At 40.8% G+C, this 18,925-nt stretch overlaps 1 protein-coding gene across 1 annotated transcript in view; it reads left to right on the plus strand.

Moving 5' to 3' along the window:
• drosha (drosha ribonuclease III) overlaps positions 1-18,925 on the plus strand; it is a 60,989-nt gene that overhangs the window by 14,222 nt on the left and 27,842 nt on the right. Inside the window, exons 15-21 of the mRNA XM_028969949.1 lie at positions 2,240-2,347; positions 3,213-3,320; positions 7,314-7,452; positions 7,577-7,637; positions 8,328-8,387; positions 9,591-9,690; positions 11,782-11,884. Of these exons, the coding sequence (XP_028825782.1) occupies positions 2,240-2,347; positions 3,213-3,320; positions 7,314-7,452; positions 7,577-7,637; positions 8,328-8,387; positions 9,591-9,690; positions 11,782-11,884 (679 nt within the window). The remainder of the gene's footprint in view (positions 1-2,239; positions 2,348-3,212; positions 3,321-7,313; positions 7,453-7,576; positions 7,638-8,327; positions 8,388-9,590; positions 9,691-11,781; positions 11,885-18,925) is intronic.

The raw sequence follows: 18,925 nt of genomic DNA on the forward strand, positions 1-18,925 counted from the left end.
GGGTGCAGAGCATGGAACTCACCCAGAGCTGGCCACCAGTCCACCACATATACACACCATCCACTCACACACTCATTCCTAAGGCTATATTTGTCACCATGGCACTTAATATTCATGGAATTGGGCGTAAATCTTGGTGGAACACCCGGCCATCGTGGGGAGAACACGCAAACGGCACACAAACTCCACACAAACATAGGACGATTTGGGAGGTGTGAGGCCAGGGTGCCGCCAGCCATGCCGCAGTGAGTCCTCAGACGTTAAGGCAACTAACTGGCAGAACTGAAATTAGGGCTGGATTGTATCAGCAGTTTTGAAAAGGCTTGCTGTAAGATATGAATATATATATATATTTTTAAGTTTTGAGGTTCTGTGGTTCTCTGTGTCCCTTGTCCTTGCTTTCCTCTGCTCTCTGTAAACAGTAGTGGGATAATTAGAGGTGTCTGTCTGCCCTGGTGCCAACTAGTAACCATGCCGTTGTACAAAAACACACGCATGTACATATATAATCAGGTGCAGCACCAGCACAATCTTATTATTTTTACACCTGAAGGCTTTTTGCCCTCAGGATACATTGATGGGCGGTTTGCTTGCAGGGTGTGTGTGTGTGTGTGTGTGTGTGTGTGTGTGTGTGTGTTTTTGTGGGTGGTTTGATAATACATTGGTTGAACTGTGTCTCAGTACACCTTTGCTGCGCACCTCTAAAACACAAACACTGTACTGTAGTATAGACCCATGTTTAGATAACCAATCTATAAGGGAGAGAAATTTGGTCCATTACAACATTCAAAATATCTGTAGATTTCTAAATATAATGGGTTTATAATTAATAAGTATGCCCTTGCCAGTGCATAAACCAAGGGTTGAGGTATGACCATGTTTGTGCACCTCAGAGAATTTTTGCAAATGTGATAAATTCCAGAAAATGTACATTTATAACTGTTTGTGTATATATACATACATACATACATACATACATACATACATACATTTATATTACAACAAAAATAAGGTTTACGTTTTCCACCGCAGAAGAGGCACAGTTCAAAATTATCACTATGTTCTCAAGGCATGTACGATACATTGACCACAACTGTAGATGCCTGAATTCCTGAGACTGTGGGCCTGATCCTTATGGATTAATAAATAAAAACGTTGGACTCATTTGTAGAACTAAAGAAATTGTTAATCGTTGTAATTTTTCTTTTCTCCCAGCCATTAGTTAATTGGTCTAGATGAAGTCTGAGTTCAATGGCGTAAAATCGGCTATAAGCCAATGTTGTGTGTTGATTGTGAGCGTCTGCAGTTCAGCTACAAATGGCACTGCTTTGTCTTGCTGTCTGACAAACCTGTTTTTTTTTTTTTTTTCCCTCCATCTCTTTGATGCACTTCAAAGTGGGATACCATTATTTATTCATGCCTTTACTGTTTTTTGTTTTCCTCATCCTCTCACACTCACAAGCTATTTCCACATATGAAAACTTGAGAGACAAAGAGATGGAGAGAATGAGGAGAGATGGAGAGATTTCAAAACGACAGCAGAGATGTCTCTCCGTTTATTATAACTTTATTTGAATCTTTCACATTGCTGTGTTGTTTCCCCCCCACCTATTCTTTTCATTTTTCTCACAATCATGAAGATGATGTACATCATCTTTGTTGTTTTTGACGATTGCGTTTGTATTTGTAGAAACACATTCAGTCAACCGACTTCTTTCTGAAAATGATCAGCAAGATTTTTAAATCAATCCGTATATATTACCAGTGATAAACTCCCCTACCGTATAGACTCCACTACTCTTTGTTGCAGTTATGGAGACTACAATGGAGCCATTTTGAAGAATCCAATGCAAGAAACATATTTAGTATTTGTTGTATCAGGAGAAGGTGAAGCATGTTTGAATCTCTTTATCTTCATGGCTGCTTTTGTTCACTATTGGTATCAAAAGGCGCTTCATGAGATGCTGATTAGCATCAGTAAATAAGAAATTGTTCAACAGTCCCCGTTGTACAACTTTAGGTGGTGGAGAGAAGACAAGAGTGTAAAATTCTGCCATTGCAGCAAAAGCTCCCTGATTTGGAGAGACACAAATATTCCATAATGCAATGCATGTTATTACTTGTATTGGACCCAGTTTCAAATTGCTACAGGGCAACTCTCCTAGCAACCCAAAAATTACTTTTATGTTGAAATTTAAATTGCTCAAAACCATTTTCTCTCATTGTAATGTGTGTTCAGGAAGCTTTGCAGAAGATCCGTCAGAAGAACACTATGAGGCGTGAAGTGACCGTGGAGCTCAGCAGTCAGGGATTCTGGAAGACGGGCATCCGATCAGATGTGTGTCAGGTACGTACGGACACACACACTCAGAAAATCCATGTTTGTGGAGACTTTTTTTTTTTTTTTTTTTTTTTTTTTTTTTTTTTTTATAATGCCAGATGTGGCCTAGCATGTAAGGGAGCGGACTCGTAACCGGAAGGTTATCGGTTCAAATCTCGAATTGCCAAGGTGCCACTAAGGTGCAAGGTACCGTCCCAACACACTACTCCCCCGGCACCCCCACTCACTAAGGGTGGTGCAAGGTTAAATGCAGAGGAGCTGTGCTGCAGTTTCACAATGACTAATTTACCATGAAACCAAGGGGCAGACTTCATAGCAGCATATTCATTCATGACTGACATTAAGACATTTATATATTTTAAGTAATTTTTCTAAAATAAATTTGTTTTATTATAGAAATCGTACCTAGCTACTGATTAATTGAAAATCGTGAGAATTCTTTCATGATTGTCCTCATCATGTATCACCTTCGTTCTGAAATTGGAATGGATTGGTGTGTATCAGAGTGGGAATTTCCTTTTTCTCTTTTTTTTTTTTTTTTTTTTCTCTCTCTCTTGTTCTCCCTCATCCCACTTTCCTGCCCTCCTGACTCCTGGTTGGCTTTTTGCGCTTTGATCTGTGTCAGTGTTGGCACACTTCTTAATAAATAATGACTGGCTGATTGATTTCTGACTCCCTGTATGCTTTCCCTCGCTCCTATCCTCCCTCCCTACCTCTCTCACCTCTGCCTCTCTCTGTTCCATTCTCTTTACTTCTGTGGTACCTTGTGCCCCTTCTCCTGTCAGTTTTCACTCTGAAGGGTTCATGGACATTCCTCCACTATGCTGCCCCCCACCAATTGTCTAATTGTTTTCGGTTCTGTTTTGCACAGCATGCCATGATGCTTCCGGTACTCACCCACCATGTCCGGTACCACCAGTGCCTCATGCACCTAGACAGGCTCATTGGTTACGTGTTCAAGGAACGCTGCTTGTTGCAGGTAAGTGTGTATGTGTGTGTATCTCATCGATTTTAGTCAGGGATGTGACATTTTCAACGTTGTACATCGATATTGGTCAGGTTGACTACATTTTAGTCTAGTTTTAGTATATATATTTATTTTTTATTTACCCGGTCAGTATAGTACAACTATGTACACTGTAAACATCTTAGTGACATCTTGGTTCAAAACCATATTCTTTACAGGATTAAATTTTTTTTTAATTCAATTGAATTAAACTAAACATCCCATTTCACATGACCCTTAAGGAATTATTTAGACCGTGTACAGTTTGTCAGAACCGTACGCTGTGTGGACGCTTTGATTTGCTACAATGAGCAGAAAAATGATCTGTACTTAGTCTGCGCTCCCCTGACTCCACACACGGCAGAAAAATGCCTGGTTCAGGGTTCTGGTCATGCAAAAATACGTCCCAGCAGCCGAGTGCCACCTCGCATGAAACACCCGGAACGGCGCTGTACTCTGTAGATCAGGCCGCAACAGTCACTACCGGCACTACTTTTTACCAAGACTTTTTATACCGATCCCAGAAAAATCACCAAGCAACGTCATTATGATATGACTATTGTGTTCTGCACTGCATCAATGCAATATTGTTACACATCTGCATTGTGATTCATCAATTAGACGATTGATTTCAACACCTCTGGCATTTACAGTGCATCTGGAAAGTATGTTTCGACATTTTGTAATGTTACAGCCTTGTTCCAAATTGGATCAAATTGATTTTTTTTCATCAGAAATCTACACACAACACACCATAATGACAACATGTTTACTTGACGTTAAAAAAAAAAAAAAAAACTGAGAAGGCACTGTGATGCGCTGTGAGTACCTTCTGGATTCACTGTACAACGCATCAACGGTTCATTAACTAAGATATTTTGTCCTAAATTTCTATGACTAAAACAACACTAGTATCAGGTGTTCTCTCTGGTGCTTTCCAAGGTAATTTCCACATTTTTTTTTTCTCCTGTGAGTGTATGGTCCCTAAAAAGCAATCTATGTTTTGCAAGTCAGAATAAATAACGTTGTCTTCAAGCATTGGGAGGATGCTCAACTTGAGCTTTGTTGCATGCAGGTCAGGCTGCAAATGCACACCTAACCATAGCTCTTCATTAAAGAGACAAGAACATGTGGAAAAGTTGAAAATTCATTGTTCAGACATTGGTAAATGTCTCAAGAAGACCTAAACGCCCAATTCTAGATATTTTTCTGTGGTTAAAAGGCATTTTGTAGCCCAACATGAGCATTGATTGCTCAGGGATGTAGATTTGCAACTTAATTCTAAGTAGCATGTTCCTCCAACAAATTGAACCCTGATTATTGCGATGATGATGATGATGCTGCTGCTGCTGCTTTTGAATCTTCACCATGGCGTCGCTGCAGCCGCATATCTTCTGCCTGCTTCCCCAACGCCTCAGGGGGTCACCAACGCTCCAGTCTCCCGCTGACTGTCTGCAGCCAACCAAGAATGTCTGCTCATGCGTCTTCCCGCAGCAACCCTGACATTAACAGCAGAGCCTGGGGTTTGCAAAAAGTAATCACAGTCGTTGTGATTTTTTTTTTTATAAAATCATGTTTATTCAAAGCTCAATTTCAGTTAAAGTTTGACAAACCATTTCGCCGTACTCTATTCAACCTTCATACATCAGGGTGTCGAAAAAGTGATCATCGCTATCCAGTTTTACTGGGGCTAGGTGAACCCAGACCTTTTGTGAGTGTCAACGTCCCTGCAGTTCTGCATCAGTTAATCATTCTCATTATATATACGAAACCTGTCTGGGTTTAGGAGGGCTGCTGGTATTGAGTCATGACATCGCTTTGTTTTACCAAACTGAAGCATTTTGTGAATTGTTATGCCCCTTCCACCCCTTACACGTGTTCCTTTGGTTAATTAACATCACGTTTGATGGTTTCTTATTGGTTGGGCTCTGAATGTATTCCCCCTTCTGTAAAAATCAGAAGCTCTGGCTGCCGCTGCCGGACCCTTCATGTCAGATCACAGTGCCTCCGCATCAGTAATACTAATCAGATCCTGCGCCGAGGCCTCAGAGGTTTTGGCCGTGAATGTTAAATCTGAACTGTGACAGATGACAAACCTCACGGAAATAGTCTCCGGCTATTCCCTCTGATCCAAAAATGCGAATCCGGAATGATAGGGTACAAGTTGGCACAAGTTCAAAACCGTCTGTGTTTACCAGGGTTCGCCGCATATGTTTGTGCACTCATGTTGGTGCGTGCCATGCGTCCGAGTCATTATGACTTGTCCGTCAAACTGAGAAATGATTTCATTTTGGAATCTAAATTGCTCTGAGTCTGGCTGCTCCTGTACCAACTGCCTCGCAGAAAATGTCTTTATCTTCTGCGTCTGCTTCATGCAAAGCTGAATTGATGCAGAAAAAGAGGTTAATTCCCTTTTAAACACATACCTGAAATTTAAACATTTGTTTCAGCTATGTAAAATAAATATAGTTAGACACAGCTTTTGTTACTTTTAATAATGATTGGATTTGCTGGGACTCTCGATACATAAAAAAAAAAAGAAATGATAGATGGTATATTGGAATCAGGATATAGCGCAGTAGAGCAGTTTTTTTTACCGTACTTTCAGTGTTTACTGGAAATAAATAGGAAATTGTGAAATGAGGAAAGTTTTGATTTATTGCGTAATACTTTTTTGACTTCACGTTCCATTACTTTCCACAAGTGCTTCAAAGGTCCGCTATTATGGTTTATTTATTTATTATTTGCTGATAAATACTGTAGGTTTTAGTTGTCCCCTAATACTGTACCTGAAGTCTCTTTCCGAAATTCAGCCTTGGTGCAGAATTACAGCCATTTTTTGCCAGATTTCCCCAGGCTGCGCTGTTTTAATACTGATGAGGAGGAGAGAGGCGGGACGAAGAGGAGAGCGGCCTATAGAAGTCGAGGGGACATTTGCGGAAATTACGTCAACACAAACCACAATGTATTTCACACTGCCCCTGTGACGAACAGCATCTCAAGACGCTGCTTACTGTGGCAAGAAACGAGAGATTTTTTTCCCCACGCAACACTGTTAGCTGCTGCAATGTAGATGTACATAAATTTAGAAGATTTTCCTCTCAGAAGATTGTGCATCATTGGGGAAAAAGAGCTGTCAACATTTTGAAACTTTCTAGCTTCACTTGAAAATTAAGTATTGATTTAGTGACTTATCACCCTTCATATTCATAAACAAAGCGAAGATGCTTCCTTCTGCTGGATTGCAGCTTTGAAGGTTCTAGATAACAAGAGTTAGTTAATATTTTTATCATCACGTACATTTAGCTACATGTGCATTCTTTTGCTCTCGCCACCTTTCCTGTTCATGAAAGATCATAAACAGATATGCAGTTAAATGTTTGTCTGCTGAGGGACTGTGGTGCACGTGCTCGATGCATCTGAAATACATATTAGAAAAAGTGACTATCTCCAGCTCCTCCTCCTCCTCCTGCCTTTCCGCATGCATCTCGTTGGACCTTGAAATTGGTTTTGAAGTTTCTGTGGACAGAAGACAAGTCTCGGGCAAATCATGGGAAGGGGGGGGTCATATTTTTTTAAATGCTGAGGCAGCCCTTTGATTTATGATTGATAAATGCTATTTCAAGGAGTGCGATCTCTCGTTTTCGTCTTCCGCAGCCAGATCTGATGCCGTGTCAGAACTAAACAAGCGTGGTCTTTGTAGAACAAAAGGATTTTGACAGCGCAGCACATTGGGTCTTCTGACGTTTAGCATGACTTCTGTCTCTCGGCGAGCGTGACCGTTGATTTTTGCTTTATGGATCACTGCTAATGGGGCGGATGTGAGCGAGTGGGCATGACTTATTGCCTCTCCACAGCGGATGTGTAAAAGATCAACGTGCAGATCATTTGTCTTCTCCGCTCCTTTATCCTCTCTTTGTAATTTTAATAAAAAGTCTAAAATAAATAAATGCCTCGCCATTTCAGCTGGCCATGACCCACCCCAGTCATCACCTGAATTTTGGCATGAACCCCGACCACGCCCGCAACTCCCTGTCCAACTGCGGCATCAGGCAGCCGAAATATGGAGACCGGAAGGTGCATCACATGTATATGAGGAAGAAAGGTGCGTGGCGGCGGCCGAGGTTCAGTGTCGAGCTTTGTGTCTGTGTGACTGTCCTGGTTGTGTTGTTGAGTGGACGCCGCCCATGTGGGTTTTTCTTTGTTGCCCCTTTCTGCTCTCTGAACAGGAATCAACACCTTAATTAACATCATGTCGAGGCTCGGGCAGGACGACCCGTCCCCGTCCAGGTGGGTGCACACACACACACACACACACACACACACACACACACACACACACACACACACACACACACACACACACACACACACACACACACACACACACACACACACACACACACACACACACACACACACACACACACACACACACACTCAGTACTTGAGCTACACAGATAATTCAATAATAAGCAAAACCATCATGTTTGCTTAAAGATATGCTAATCGCCGAAGGCTGTAATTATTGTGAAAAGGAGTTTTTACCCTGTCTTGTCCACAGGTAATTAAGTAGTCAAGCTAAGTAAACCTTCTTTGTACAATTTGTTCCTGAGCTTAATTAAACAAAAAAACGAAAGGAAAACACGCACACACCCCCAAACTCAAGTGACCTCAAGTAAACTTTTAACTCAGGACGGTTAATACGTTAAAAGGGCTACACAGTTCATTTAATAAAATATTAATGCAAGTGACAACACTGCAAACATCAGCCAGCCAGCCATTGGTCTTAACCAATGCTAGGTTAAGACTGTTTTCTGGTCTGCTGCCGCTCCCGTGCTTCCTGCATGACGGACACGCCCACCGTGAAACGTCGGCGTGCTTTAAAACAGCTCATTTTAACCAGTCAACTGTTCTAAAGTAATCCCAGCGTTTAATTTCGACAGCCGTGCGGTATTAATTTGCTTCTTGTCATTGCAGAATTAATCACAATGAGAGGCTGGAGTTCCTTGGTGATGCGGTTGTCGAGTTCCTCACCAGGTTTGTGGGTTTTTGGTACACACACACACACACACACACACACACACACTACATATGCCGGGATCTCGTTTCTTAAGAACTGTGTTTCTCCGTGGCAGCTGGTAATTAGCCGGCTACCTTTATCCAGTCTGGAGTGACTCCCGGGCGATCCAGATCCCAGAGGCTCCGGGTGGCTCCGCTGCTAATTACCTTAAGGCTATAATTACACCGAAGAGAAGGACCACGAATGTAGACATAATACTGGTACAGTTTACCAGACTTGTTAGGTTTACTTTTCACCTACACCCACTGCACGTTGAAGAGAAACCCTGGAATGTGGGCAAAGGCCCGAGCGAAGGGGCAGGAAGAAGCTGAAGAAAGGGTGTGGTTGTGAGTTGTTCATAGTAAACGTTTTATTATGCATCGTATTATTCATATTTTATACATAATGAATAAGACACACTTTTTGTTTGTTGTTAATTCTTAAAATTAGAGGTTTTAAATTGTATAAAGGTGCTGTACCCCGTTTATTTAAATTTACAGATGGGGCTTATTTTAGAATTCATCTATTGTTCGTTAGAGAGTTGTAAATGAGAGGTAAGCGTGGCGTGCTGGTGTATTTTTCTTATTCATTCATCAAGGCTCCTGGCGCATGGTTGTAGCACCGTTGTCTGGGCTTTCTCTCCACTGCGTGGAGACTGCGTGCACAGCCTGATCCCAGGATTACACTCCCTGATAACAAGCGCCTGTATAAAGATTACCTTTTATTATGCAAATTACCTTTCATTTCAAGTGTTTATTTATTTATTTATTTATTTTAAACAATCCCTGCAGTAGTGATGTAACACACTTTTTTTTTTTTTTTTTTTTCTCCTTGCCATGCTTTTGTTTTTAACACAGTTAATATTCTGGAATTTTTCCAAGATGCCTAATGAGAGAAGCTGTTTTTTAAAGAGAGAGAACATACACTTTTAACATACACTTTCAGAAAAAAAAAAAATCTGCAACTAAATGCTCTCTGAAATAGAAATGATATTTAAATATTTAAAAGTTTGTTTGTTTATTTATTTAACTTTTGTACTTTCTTTTGTTTCGTTTTGGACTGAGTGAAGCAGAAAGTGTCAGATTATCCCCCTCTAGTGCAGTGTGTTGGTACTGCATCATGGGAAAGCAGGCCCTGACCAGGTCCCTCAATGTGACACTTTTGTTTCTGTTTCCTGGCAGCGTTCATCTCTACTACCTCTTCCCCAGTCTGGAAGAGGGAGGCCTGGCCACTTACCGCACTGCTATTGTCCAGAACCAGCATCTTGCAATGCTGGCAAAGGTCTGTTAACAATTTATTAAATAATAATAATTCTGGCACAATATGCCAACCTGCACAGCTGCCATATTGACTCTTAAATTGTATGGCAAACTGCAAGGATCTTCCTGTGACTTATTTAAAAAAGAAATTCAAATTAAACAACAAAAACTGATATTCCTTTTTATGGCTTACAAATGAAGTAAAATAATTATGCAGATACATATTCATGTTCTTATTTTGTCAGTTTCTCTTTCACCCTTTTTTCCTGAAATCTTTATCTTCATGGCAGGAAAACAATCCAAAAATATCAATCCGACCTATAAATCTTCTCATTGTTTGTTTTGGAGCATAAGAAATATTAAAATGTTCACCTTTATCAGCTGACCAATGATTTCCTTCAAATCTTTTAGATTTGTATGTATAAAAGCAAACAAAAACGATAGATTCATAGCCATTTGAAGGCTGACGTGATTAAATGGAAGATGAAGAGCTCAGGGTGGGATCGAGAAGAATTGAGGATACAAGGCCATTGCTGAACAGTGGGCCTCTAGTCTCTTCTTTCTTTGTCCAGTTTTTAATTATAACTCTAATCTGTGATAACCTACACATCTCTCACCGGCTGGGCGGGGCGGTCGGGGGAGGGCTCGGAGTATAACTTTGAAACAAATGTACTCTCCGGTTCTCACACTCCCTTCACAATCTTACTCGCGCATTCCGGTGCGCCCATTGTGGGGGGCCGCTCCGAAGAACACTACAAGACAATGGCGCCCCTCCACGGCACCTAGAAAGCAATTAAAACTGTAATCTTTCGCGCCGCTCCCAGTGGAGTGCGAGGCAGCTGGCGAGGCGTGCGCATTAGCGCGCCTATTCTGCCTTATTTCAATTTGCCGGTGAAAGCGAGCGAGTGGGACTCCATGGCCATGCTTGCCAAGTTGTTTACCAACCTCTTCTAAACCCCTCCGCAGACGAACACCCAATAATTATCTCTGCGGAAAAGTGTATTTATGTACATGTATCTGTGCAAAGGGAACGTATAATCTACTACTTGACTTGTGTGACGTTAGGCACCAAATCAATTTCTTGTAAAGTCCCCCCCCCCCCTGTCTTTGCCTGCTTATGTGCATTTGGAGAAAGAAAAAAAAAACGATGGTTTCTCATCTCCAGAGGTTAGTCTCTGTCAGGCTTTCAGAAATATGCAGTCAGCAAGGCCATAAAAAATCGCTTCTGTCCCATGAATATTATGTTCATCTACTGCACATGATTGCTTACATTTTACTATAAACCCATGTGTAGTCTTTTCCAAAGAAAATATATCTAGATATATGGTCATGCCAAATATGTGGCTCTCTAACCAATAGGAGATGCATGAGGAATGTCTAGTTTTAATCAAGAGATGGGCAGTGACTACGGGGCCTCTTCCTTGACCCACTTAATCAGAAGGTTGCCGGATCTGCCAAGGTGCCACTGAGGTGCCATTTGAGCAAAGCACCGTCCCCACGCACTGCTCCCCAGGCGCCTGTCATGGCTGCCCACTGCTCACCAAGGTTGATGGTTAAAAGCAGAAGACACATTTTGTTGTGTCAGGGTGTCACTACTTTATATCAGCCATAATTTTTTTTTTTTTGAGAAATAAAAAGTTCAGCTTTTCCCAGATTCTCAACCTGTCTGCAAACCGTGCATCTGTATCTTTTTTTTTTTTTTTTTTTTTTTTTTTTTTTATATCAGCGCACAAATAAAAGGTAATTGAATGATTCAGCGGCACAGCTGGACTGCAGAGGAAAGCATCTGTTGGTCCCAGAGACGTTGAGCAGCTCAGAGCAAATTGCTGGGGGAAAAAAAAAAAAAAGCGAGAGGAGATTTTTTTTTTTTTTTTTTTTTTTTTATATAGCACATCATCTTTCTCCATCTCTAATGTGATTTATGTCAAACTGCTTTGGCCTGTATGGTGCTTAATAAGTAAAATCTGATTAGATCCATTCTCATAAGCATCGTCTCCGGCATCCTACATCATTTAGCGCTAAACGCTTCTGCGTGCGCGTCATCTGGCCCGGCCTCTGTGATTTATGTGCTTTTAATTGAATTAAAGTTTCTTGTTTATTGTGTGTGTGTCAGAAACTGGAGCTGGACCGCTTCATGCTCTACGCCCACGGCCCTGACCTCTGCAGGGAGTCGGATCTCAGACACGCCATGGCCAACTGCTTTGAGGCTTTAATTGGTGAGGAACAGTCCTTATTCAACGATATTCATAATGTTTCGTTTTTTATTTCATTTTCCTCGTAACAGCGTGAAGCCATTGAAAATGTGATGTTCTATATTCTTCTCCACAAATGAGCTAAAGGCAAAGATTCCCAGGTTTAAATCATAATAATCTTTTTTTCTTCTGTTAAACATTGATAACTTTGCATCCCATAGACCCAAACACCTAATTTGAATGGCAGGACCTACCATTCGTCTCGTGTCATTATAGGAACTCTCACTTACTTCCCAATTTTCACTCGTGCAATTTTTCTTAATAGATGCGATCCATTAGTCATTGCTTTTTTTTGTTGTTGTTGAGTAATTATGTAATTATGGCACATCTAGAATACTTTGCGAGAAGAAAATAAATATGAGCGAGAGGGAAAGTACATGTTAATTGCTGATATTAAGGATGTTTATTTTGTTCTTATGAGTGTATTTTATGGTGTTCTAGTATATTAACTTCACCCCCTCCACACCTCCCACTCTGTGTATTTGTTGCGCTTTCATCCTCTGCACATACCTCTTCAATGTGGCTGAATAACTTAATTGTGATTGGAATATAACACGGTGTTTGTGTACATTTGTCAACAAATGAGTAAATTTTTTTAGTATTTTATTTATTTTTACCACAGCTTGATAGGCTTTTTCTTAAATTCTGTTAAAATTGCATTTTGAATTGAGGTTTTAATTTGTATGCACTATAATTTAGCATTTATAAAACAGTTGGTACATAGTTGTTGTGTGTGACCCTGAAAAATTGTGTGTGTGTGTCTATAAGCTGATGGAGTTAGAGTCGCAGGCGTATTGATTTGTTCAGCTCTGAGGTTTGACCTCTGGCTGTCCCCAAAGAACCACAGAACTCCACAGTCTCTCCATCTTACTTTTGCCTCCCTTCTTCTCCCTTTAGCACATGTGTATGCATGCGGCACCCACACTCACACCCATTCTCGATGTGCTGAGACAGTAATTTAGGCTCTTGTTCTAATGGAAAAATGTGAACCACAGAACATGGCAGAATCTTCTCTCAAATTTCCCTTTTCATCTTTCAGCAGGGCTCTCTTGCAGAAACTCTCGGGGCTTCTCTTTCAGCCCTTCATCGCTCTCTCTCTCTCTCTCTCTCTCTCTCTCTCTCTCTCTCTCTCTCTCTCTCTATGTAGCACAGCTCAGAGGTGGGGAGAGATAGAGGAGGTGAGGAGATGCTGACTCAGCAGGTCCTCAATCTTAAAGCGATTGGTGGCGGTGGTGTGTGATGAGGTTGGGTTTTGGGCGGGGTGTGATAAGGATGCAGTAATTTCCCAACATCTCATGCCCCCACACAGCCACGGCTTCACTCGGTTGTTTATATCAGACTGTTTCCAAAAAGGGACTTCTTGTCTATATATTTTTTTCTTTTTCTCTCCCACCTCCGCCTTGAAAGGCCTTATGAACAGTAAGACCTTATAACAGCTGAACGTCTTAATTAGGGAAGTAGGAAGGCTAATGAGCATGATACCCTGTGAAAGTTCAATAGATAATAGAATATTGTATTATAATAGAATAATTGCACACCAGCAAAAGAAAGGGTAGTTTGTTGCTCTTATTCAAGAAAGTGATAACTCCCAAGGATTTATGTTTTACGTGTACAGCATTTATCAGACGCCCTTATCCAGAGCAACTCACAACCGGTAGTCACAGGGACAGTCCCCTCGGAGACACTCGGGGGTAAAGCGTCTTGCTCAGGGACACAATGGTAGTAAGTGGGATTTGAACTTGTGACATGGTGGTATTTGTTTCATACTCACTAGGTTACTACAACCAAGCATTTTATTTTTTTTATCCTTCATATCGAGCCATTATTCATTTTAAGAGCAATATTTTTTCATTTTCTGCACTTTTTTTCTGTACAATTTTCTAGGGGGTAAGCAAACAAATCTGTAATCGGAAGGTTGCTGGTTTGAATCTTGTGTTGCCAGGGTGCCACTGAGCAAAGCACCATACCCCCACACTGCTCCCCGGGCGCCTTTCACGGCTGCCAACTGCTCACTAAGGGTGATGGTTAAAAGCATAGGACACATTTCGTTGTGACAATGACGTCACTTTCACTTTTTCACTTTCTTTCTTGAGTAGTGGTATGTATGTATTTATTTATTTAGCGTATTTACTTTTATTATTTTGGCTTCACGCTGCTAATTGAAATTGTGAACTGATCTAAACAGACTGCTTATGGTGAAGGTGTGAACAAGCCGATGAATACTTTCCATTTCCGCTGTGCATTTTAATACTTGTATAAAAGCAAATCTGGATGTTAATACTTGTAACAAAAGAAGGAAAGCTATGAAAAATCCGGCACTCTTCATAGCTGCCACATTTCTGCTGCCTTAGAGTCGACATTCACCTTCCCATGCCATTCATATTTTCCTGTCAAAGCAATCAGTAATCAAGGTACGTTTACTTGCACGCGTCATGAAAGATTCATGCACGAGCGCAGTGGATGTCAAGCTGTCAGTCATTGTCAACCTGTATTGTTGGAGAACCTGTTGCATTGAGTGACGCTTGTACACGTTTGGCAGAAAGAGGGGTTTGGTGTTTTTGAAGTGTGTGTTTTTAACTTATCACAGCTTGATTTACCACGTCTTCCCACACACACACACACACACACACACACACACACACACCTATCTCCTATGTTCTGTTGGGAGGAAAGAAAAGTTTTGTCCCACACAGCCAGGAAAGGGTGGAATGGAGGGATTTGATAGAGGATATTTGAATCTGCAATGCAGATGAGAACTCCTGAATTATTCACAGTGCACAGTGGAAGTACAAAACTTTTTTTTTCCCCTTTTTTTATTTTATTTCTTCCCTCCTTCAGTCATTACCATGTCATGGAAGTGACTGATCCTTTCCAAGAGCCACAAAAGTTTATTTATTTGTTTATTTATTTTATTAACCCTCCATTTTCTCATTATGTGATGGCAGTTGTTGGTTTATTAATTCCACAAAGAGTGTGTGTTTGTCTGTGCGTGCCTTTCCGTTGATGTGTGTTGGTGTGTGGATTACCGAGCCAGTGATTGGTGGAGAGACGGACTGATGTTCTTTGCGAGTTGCTCTAAGCTTCCCCTATTGAAGCACAGAGGGCCGGATTATCTGTGATTTTCAACAATTCATCTGCTGGCATCGGGGTGCCAGTCCTCTGGTCTTTTGTTCATTTTATTTTCACCAAAGCTTGAAAAAGCTAGATTTTTTCTTTTTGCTCTTTGCATCCCTTTCTTTAACATTTAATATGCTTGATGTAGGAATTTATTTGTTTTGCAAATATAGATATTTTTTGTTTGCTTTCTTGCATATTTTCCCCTTTCCCCATTGATCTCTGCTTTTTATTAATGGATTTGAGGTTTGGTTTTTATGTTAAACAGTTTTTAGTACTGATAAAACACGAATTATTTTTCATTTGATTAAAGGCTAATAGCTTCCAAGTGACCAAGGTTATCCGTTGCTCTTCTTTACGGGTTAAAAAAAGGAGCTCTTCAAACATTTGCCCAATTATCTTGACATACTTTAGCTTCAGAACCTGCAACGCGGCACGTGCTGCCCTGCTCCGACCCAGACCTCGCACGTTGCCCACACCCCAACAGGGACCCGAAGACTTCAGGCCTGGCTACCTCAACGCGATATCCCGCTCATCCCCCAGCTTCCTATGGAGCCCGTCACCTCTTAAATATGCATTAGAGCTCGAGGCTATTAGCTTAGCTTGCATTTTTTGTTGTTATTATATTTTTTTTAAAGCCTGTTAGCTACAGAGACGCAGTCACTCTTCAGCGGAGGGGAACGGCGGCGAGTCGAGCGCCTACTTGCTTGGAGTCATTACGGGGGAAGATGTACTGAGCCAGCAAGCCCTACACCATCCAGCTCGCTCGTTTTATAGAGTGCTAACACAACAGGCATTTTAAATGGCTTCAGCGCATAGGTCAAAGTCTGGGAGGCCTGCCAAATGTGAAGTTGGCAGCCATTAGCCATGGAGAAGAAATGAGCACTAACTACACTGAAGGACTGCGACGTATTACCGCACAAGGAGCCCAGGACAATTGTACTTACTCCTCTTGGCACATGGAGCCAAAAATGGTCCGTTGTAGGTGTATGGGCATGTCTGTGTTGGGGCCGAATCACAATTAGTTTCTAATAATATGAAAAAGAAATAGATCCCAGTAGAATCCTAATGGTTTGTAATGCAAGGCTGTCCTTTTAAGAGAGTGCTTCAAATGCCACAAATTCATTGTTCATCCACACGACCCCACTTGGCCTGTTATTCATTGTGCACGTGTGTGTGTGTGTGTGTGTGTGTGTGTGTTTTCGCACCATTTTAAATTGTTTGTAAAAGGCTTGGATGCTGCAGCCTTTGCAGAACATGCCTTCACAACCACCTGAATTGTTCCTTTTGCCTTGAGGCTGAATGCAAAAGCACAATCTAACAGCTAAATTATCAGCATTCAAAAATTTGTACAATTAAATAATATTTTCGATGCTATCATTTGGTTTAAAAAATAAAAATTAGTACTATTAGCATGTCTACCAAGTGTTGAATTGTCACTAACAAAAATCGAGGACTGCATCTGTCTCCAATTATGTCCCAAGGAAATCTATTTATTAATACATTTAAGGGGGAAAAAGTTAAAGAACATTAACTACTAGGTATCTTTTATGCATAGCCTCCAAATCAATGTTTTTTTTTTTTTTTTTTTTTTTTTGTTTCTTACTGTAACACTAATGCAAATATATAAATATAACAATAAAACACAGATTTTATCCAGGCTTCAATAAATTACATTCATATATATTTTATATTCTTATCATGATCTTTACAAAATGTGGCGTTTAGTTTTTCCAGCTCTGCTCAGTGCAAATACTTTCTCCCCCCACTGCACCTCATTTCACTGGTTTAGTGCTGTCTTTCTTTGTTGTCTGCAGGTTTTGTTTGCCTTAAATGTTACTCTTGAACTGCCTGTCACACCCCATGTCACACACATACACTATATATCATGTCATCTTTGTTTAAATGTTATAGGTGGCACCTGGTTCTATAGAAAAGTTTTTAGAAAAAATTGTATCAGATATATAATTTCAATAGCATTTTGGCCACAGGGATTTCATTGCTGTTTATTTCAGATTTGAGATCTAATCAATATTTCAATGTTTGTGTTCTCTTGAATTCTCTACACAAGTTTGGATGTGTTGAAAGGTAGTACTTCACTGTGCTTGTTTTCACTGTTTCTTGAGCTTTAGTACAGCAAATGGCACCTCTGTCACAAGATTGCCTACAATTTGCAGTGATTGACAGACGGTGGAGATGTTCCTCCAAGAAATCTGTCATGTCAGTGGAAAGAACTGAGAAAAACAACAATTGAAAGTGCGTGTGTATGTGATATCTGGATAAGTGGAGTAGTTAACATCTCATCATGCCCTGTATTTTGATAGAGATGATTATAAGAACTGACACTGAGAGCAAGGCTATATTTGGTTGCTTTTTGACCTTGAATAACCATAAATATTCCATGTTCTTTCTAACAATTTAAAGCATAATGCTTATGATGCAAAATTCCATAATCTTATTTTTTTATCTTTCTATCAGTAAAATATGGAAATTATCAGGTCTGAACAAATTAATGAAATTCATTTAGAAAATTTCACACATAAAAATGAATGAATTTTAGTTCTATGGCTCACAACATGGCCAACATGACTCCACTTGTGAAAGCAACAGCCCCTCTTGGATAAGCCTTAAGGTGTTGATTTTGCTCTTTTTTTGCTTGAACAAGCAAATGTAACTTTGACCACTGATTGCCAACGTTTCTTCATAAAGTTGATGCTTCTGGAAAAAAATCACAGTGCATTTTTTTTCTTCCACATTTTATTTTACAGCTTTATTCCTCAATTCTACACACGACACCTCATAATGACTATTTGAAAAAGTTTACTTGAGGTTTTTGCAAATGTAATAAAGATAACATGTACACAGCCTTTGCTCAATACTTTCTTGATGTACCTTTGGCAGCAACTGCAGCCTGAAGTCTTTTTGAATATGGCACACAGCTTGGCACACCTGTCCTTGTCCAGTTTGCCCCATTCCTCTTTGCAGCCCCTCTCAAGCTCTATCAGGTTGGATGGGAAGCTTCAGTGCACAGGCCTTCTAAGATCTTTCCAGAGATGTTCAATTGGATTCAAGTCTGTCAACTTGCTGGACCACTAAAGGACGTTCACAGTGTTGAAGCCACTTATTTGATATCTTGGCTGTGTGTTTAGGGTTGTTGTCTTGTTGAAAGATTAACAGTTACCCCAGTCTGAGTTCAAGATCACTCCGGAGCAGGTTTTCATCCAGTATGTTTCTGTACATTGCTGCAGTCATCATTCCATCTATCCTGACTAGTCTCCCAGTTCCTGCAGCTGAAAAACATCTGCACAGCATGATGCTGCCACCACCATGCTTCACTGTAGGGATGGTATTGGCCTGGTGTTGAGCGATGCCTGGTTTGCTCAAAACATGATGACTGGCATACACCAAACAGTTTAATTTTTGTCTCAGGCCAGATAATTTTGTTTCTCATGGTCTTAGTCCTTGAGATGCCTTGTGCCTTTTACTAAGGAGTGGCTTCCGTCTGGCCACTCTACCATACAGGCCTAAATGGTGGATTGCTGCACAGATTATTGTCCTCCTTAGAAGGTTCCTAGAGCCCTGATCGAGTGAACATCGACTTCTGCGTCACTTCCCTGACTAAGCCCCTTCTCCCCAGATCACCGAGTTTAGGTGGCCGGCCAGCTCTAGGAAGAGGCCTTGTGGTTTTGATTATGGATGATTGAACTTTTCTGTAATCTTCCCCAGATTTGTTCCTTGACAATCCCGTCTCAGATGTCTACAGACAATTCATTTGACTTTATGCTTACGTTGTGCTCTGACATGAACTTTCAATTGTGGGACCTTATACAGACAGGCGTGTGCCTTTCCAAATGAAAAGTGGAGTGATTGTTATTGTGATACATGGCACCA

This window comes from Denticeps clupeoides, chromosome 2 (genome assembly GCF_900700375.1).
Source record: "Denticeps clupeoides chromosome 2, fDenClu1.1, whole genome shotgun sequence".
NCBI lineage: Eukaryota > Metazoa > Chordata > Actinopteri > Clupeiformes > Denticipitidae > Denticeps > Denticeps clupeoides.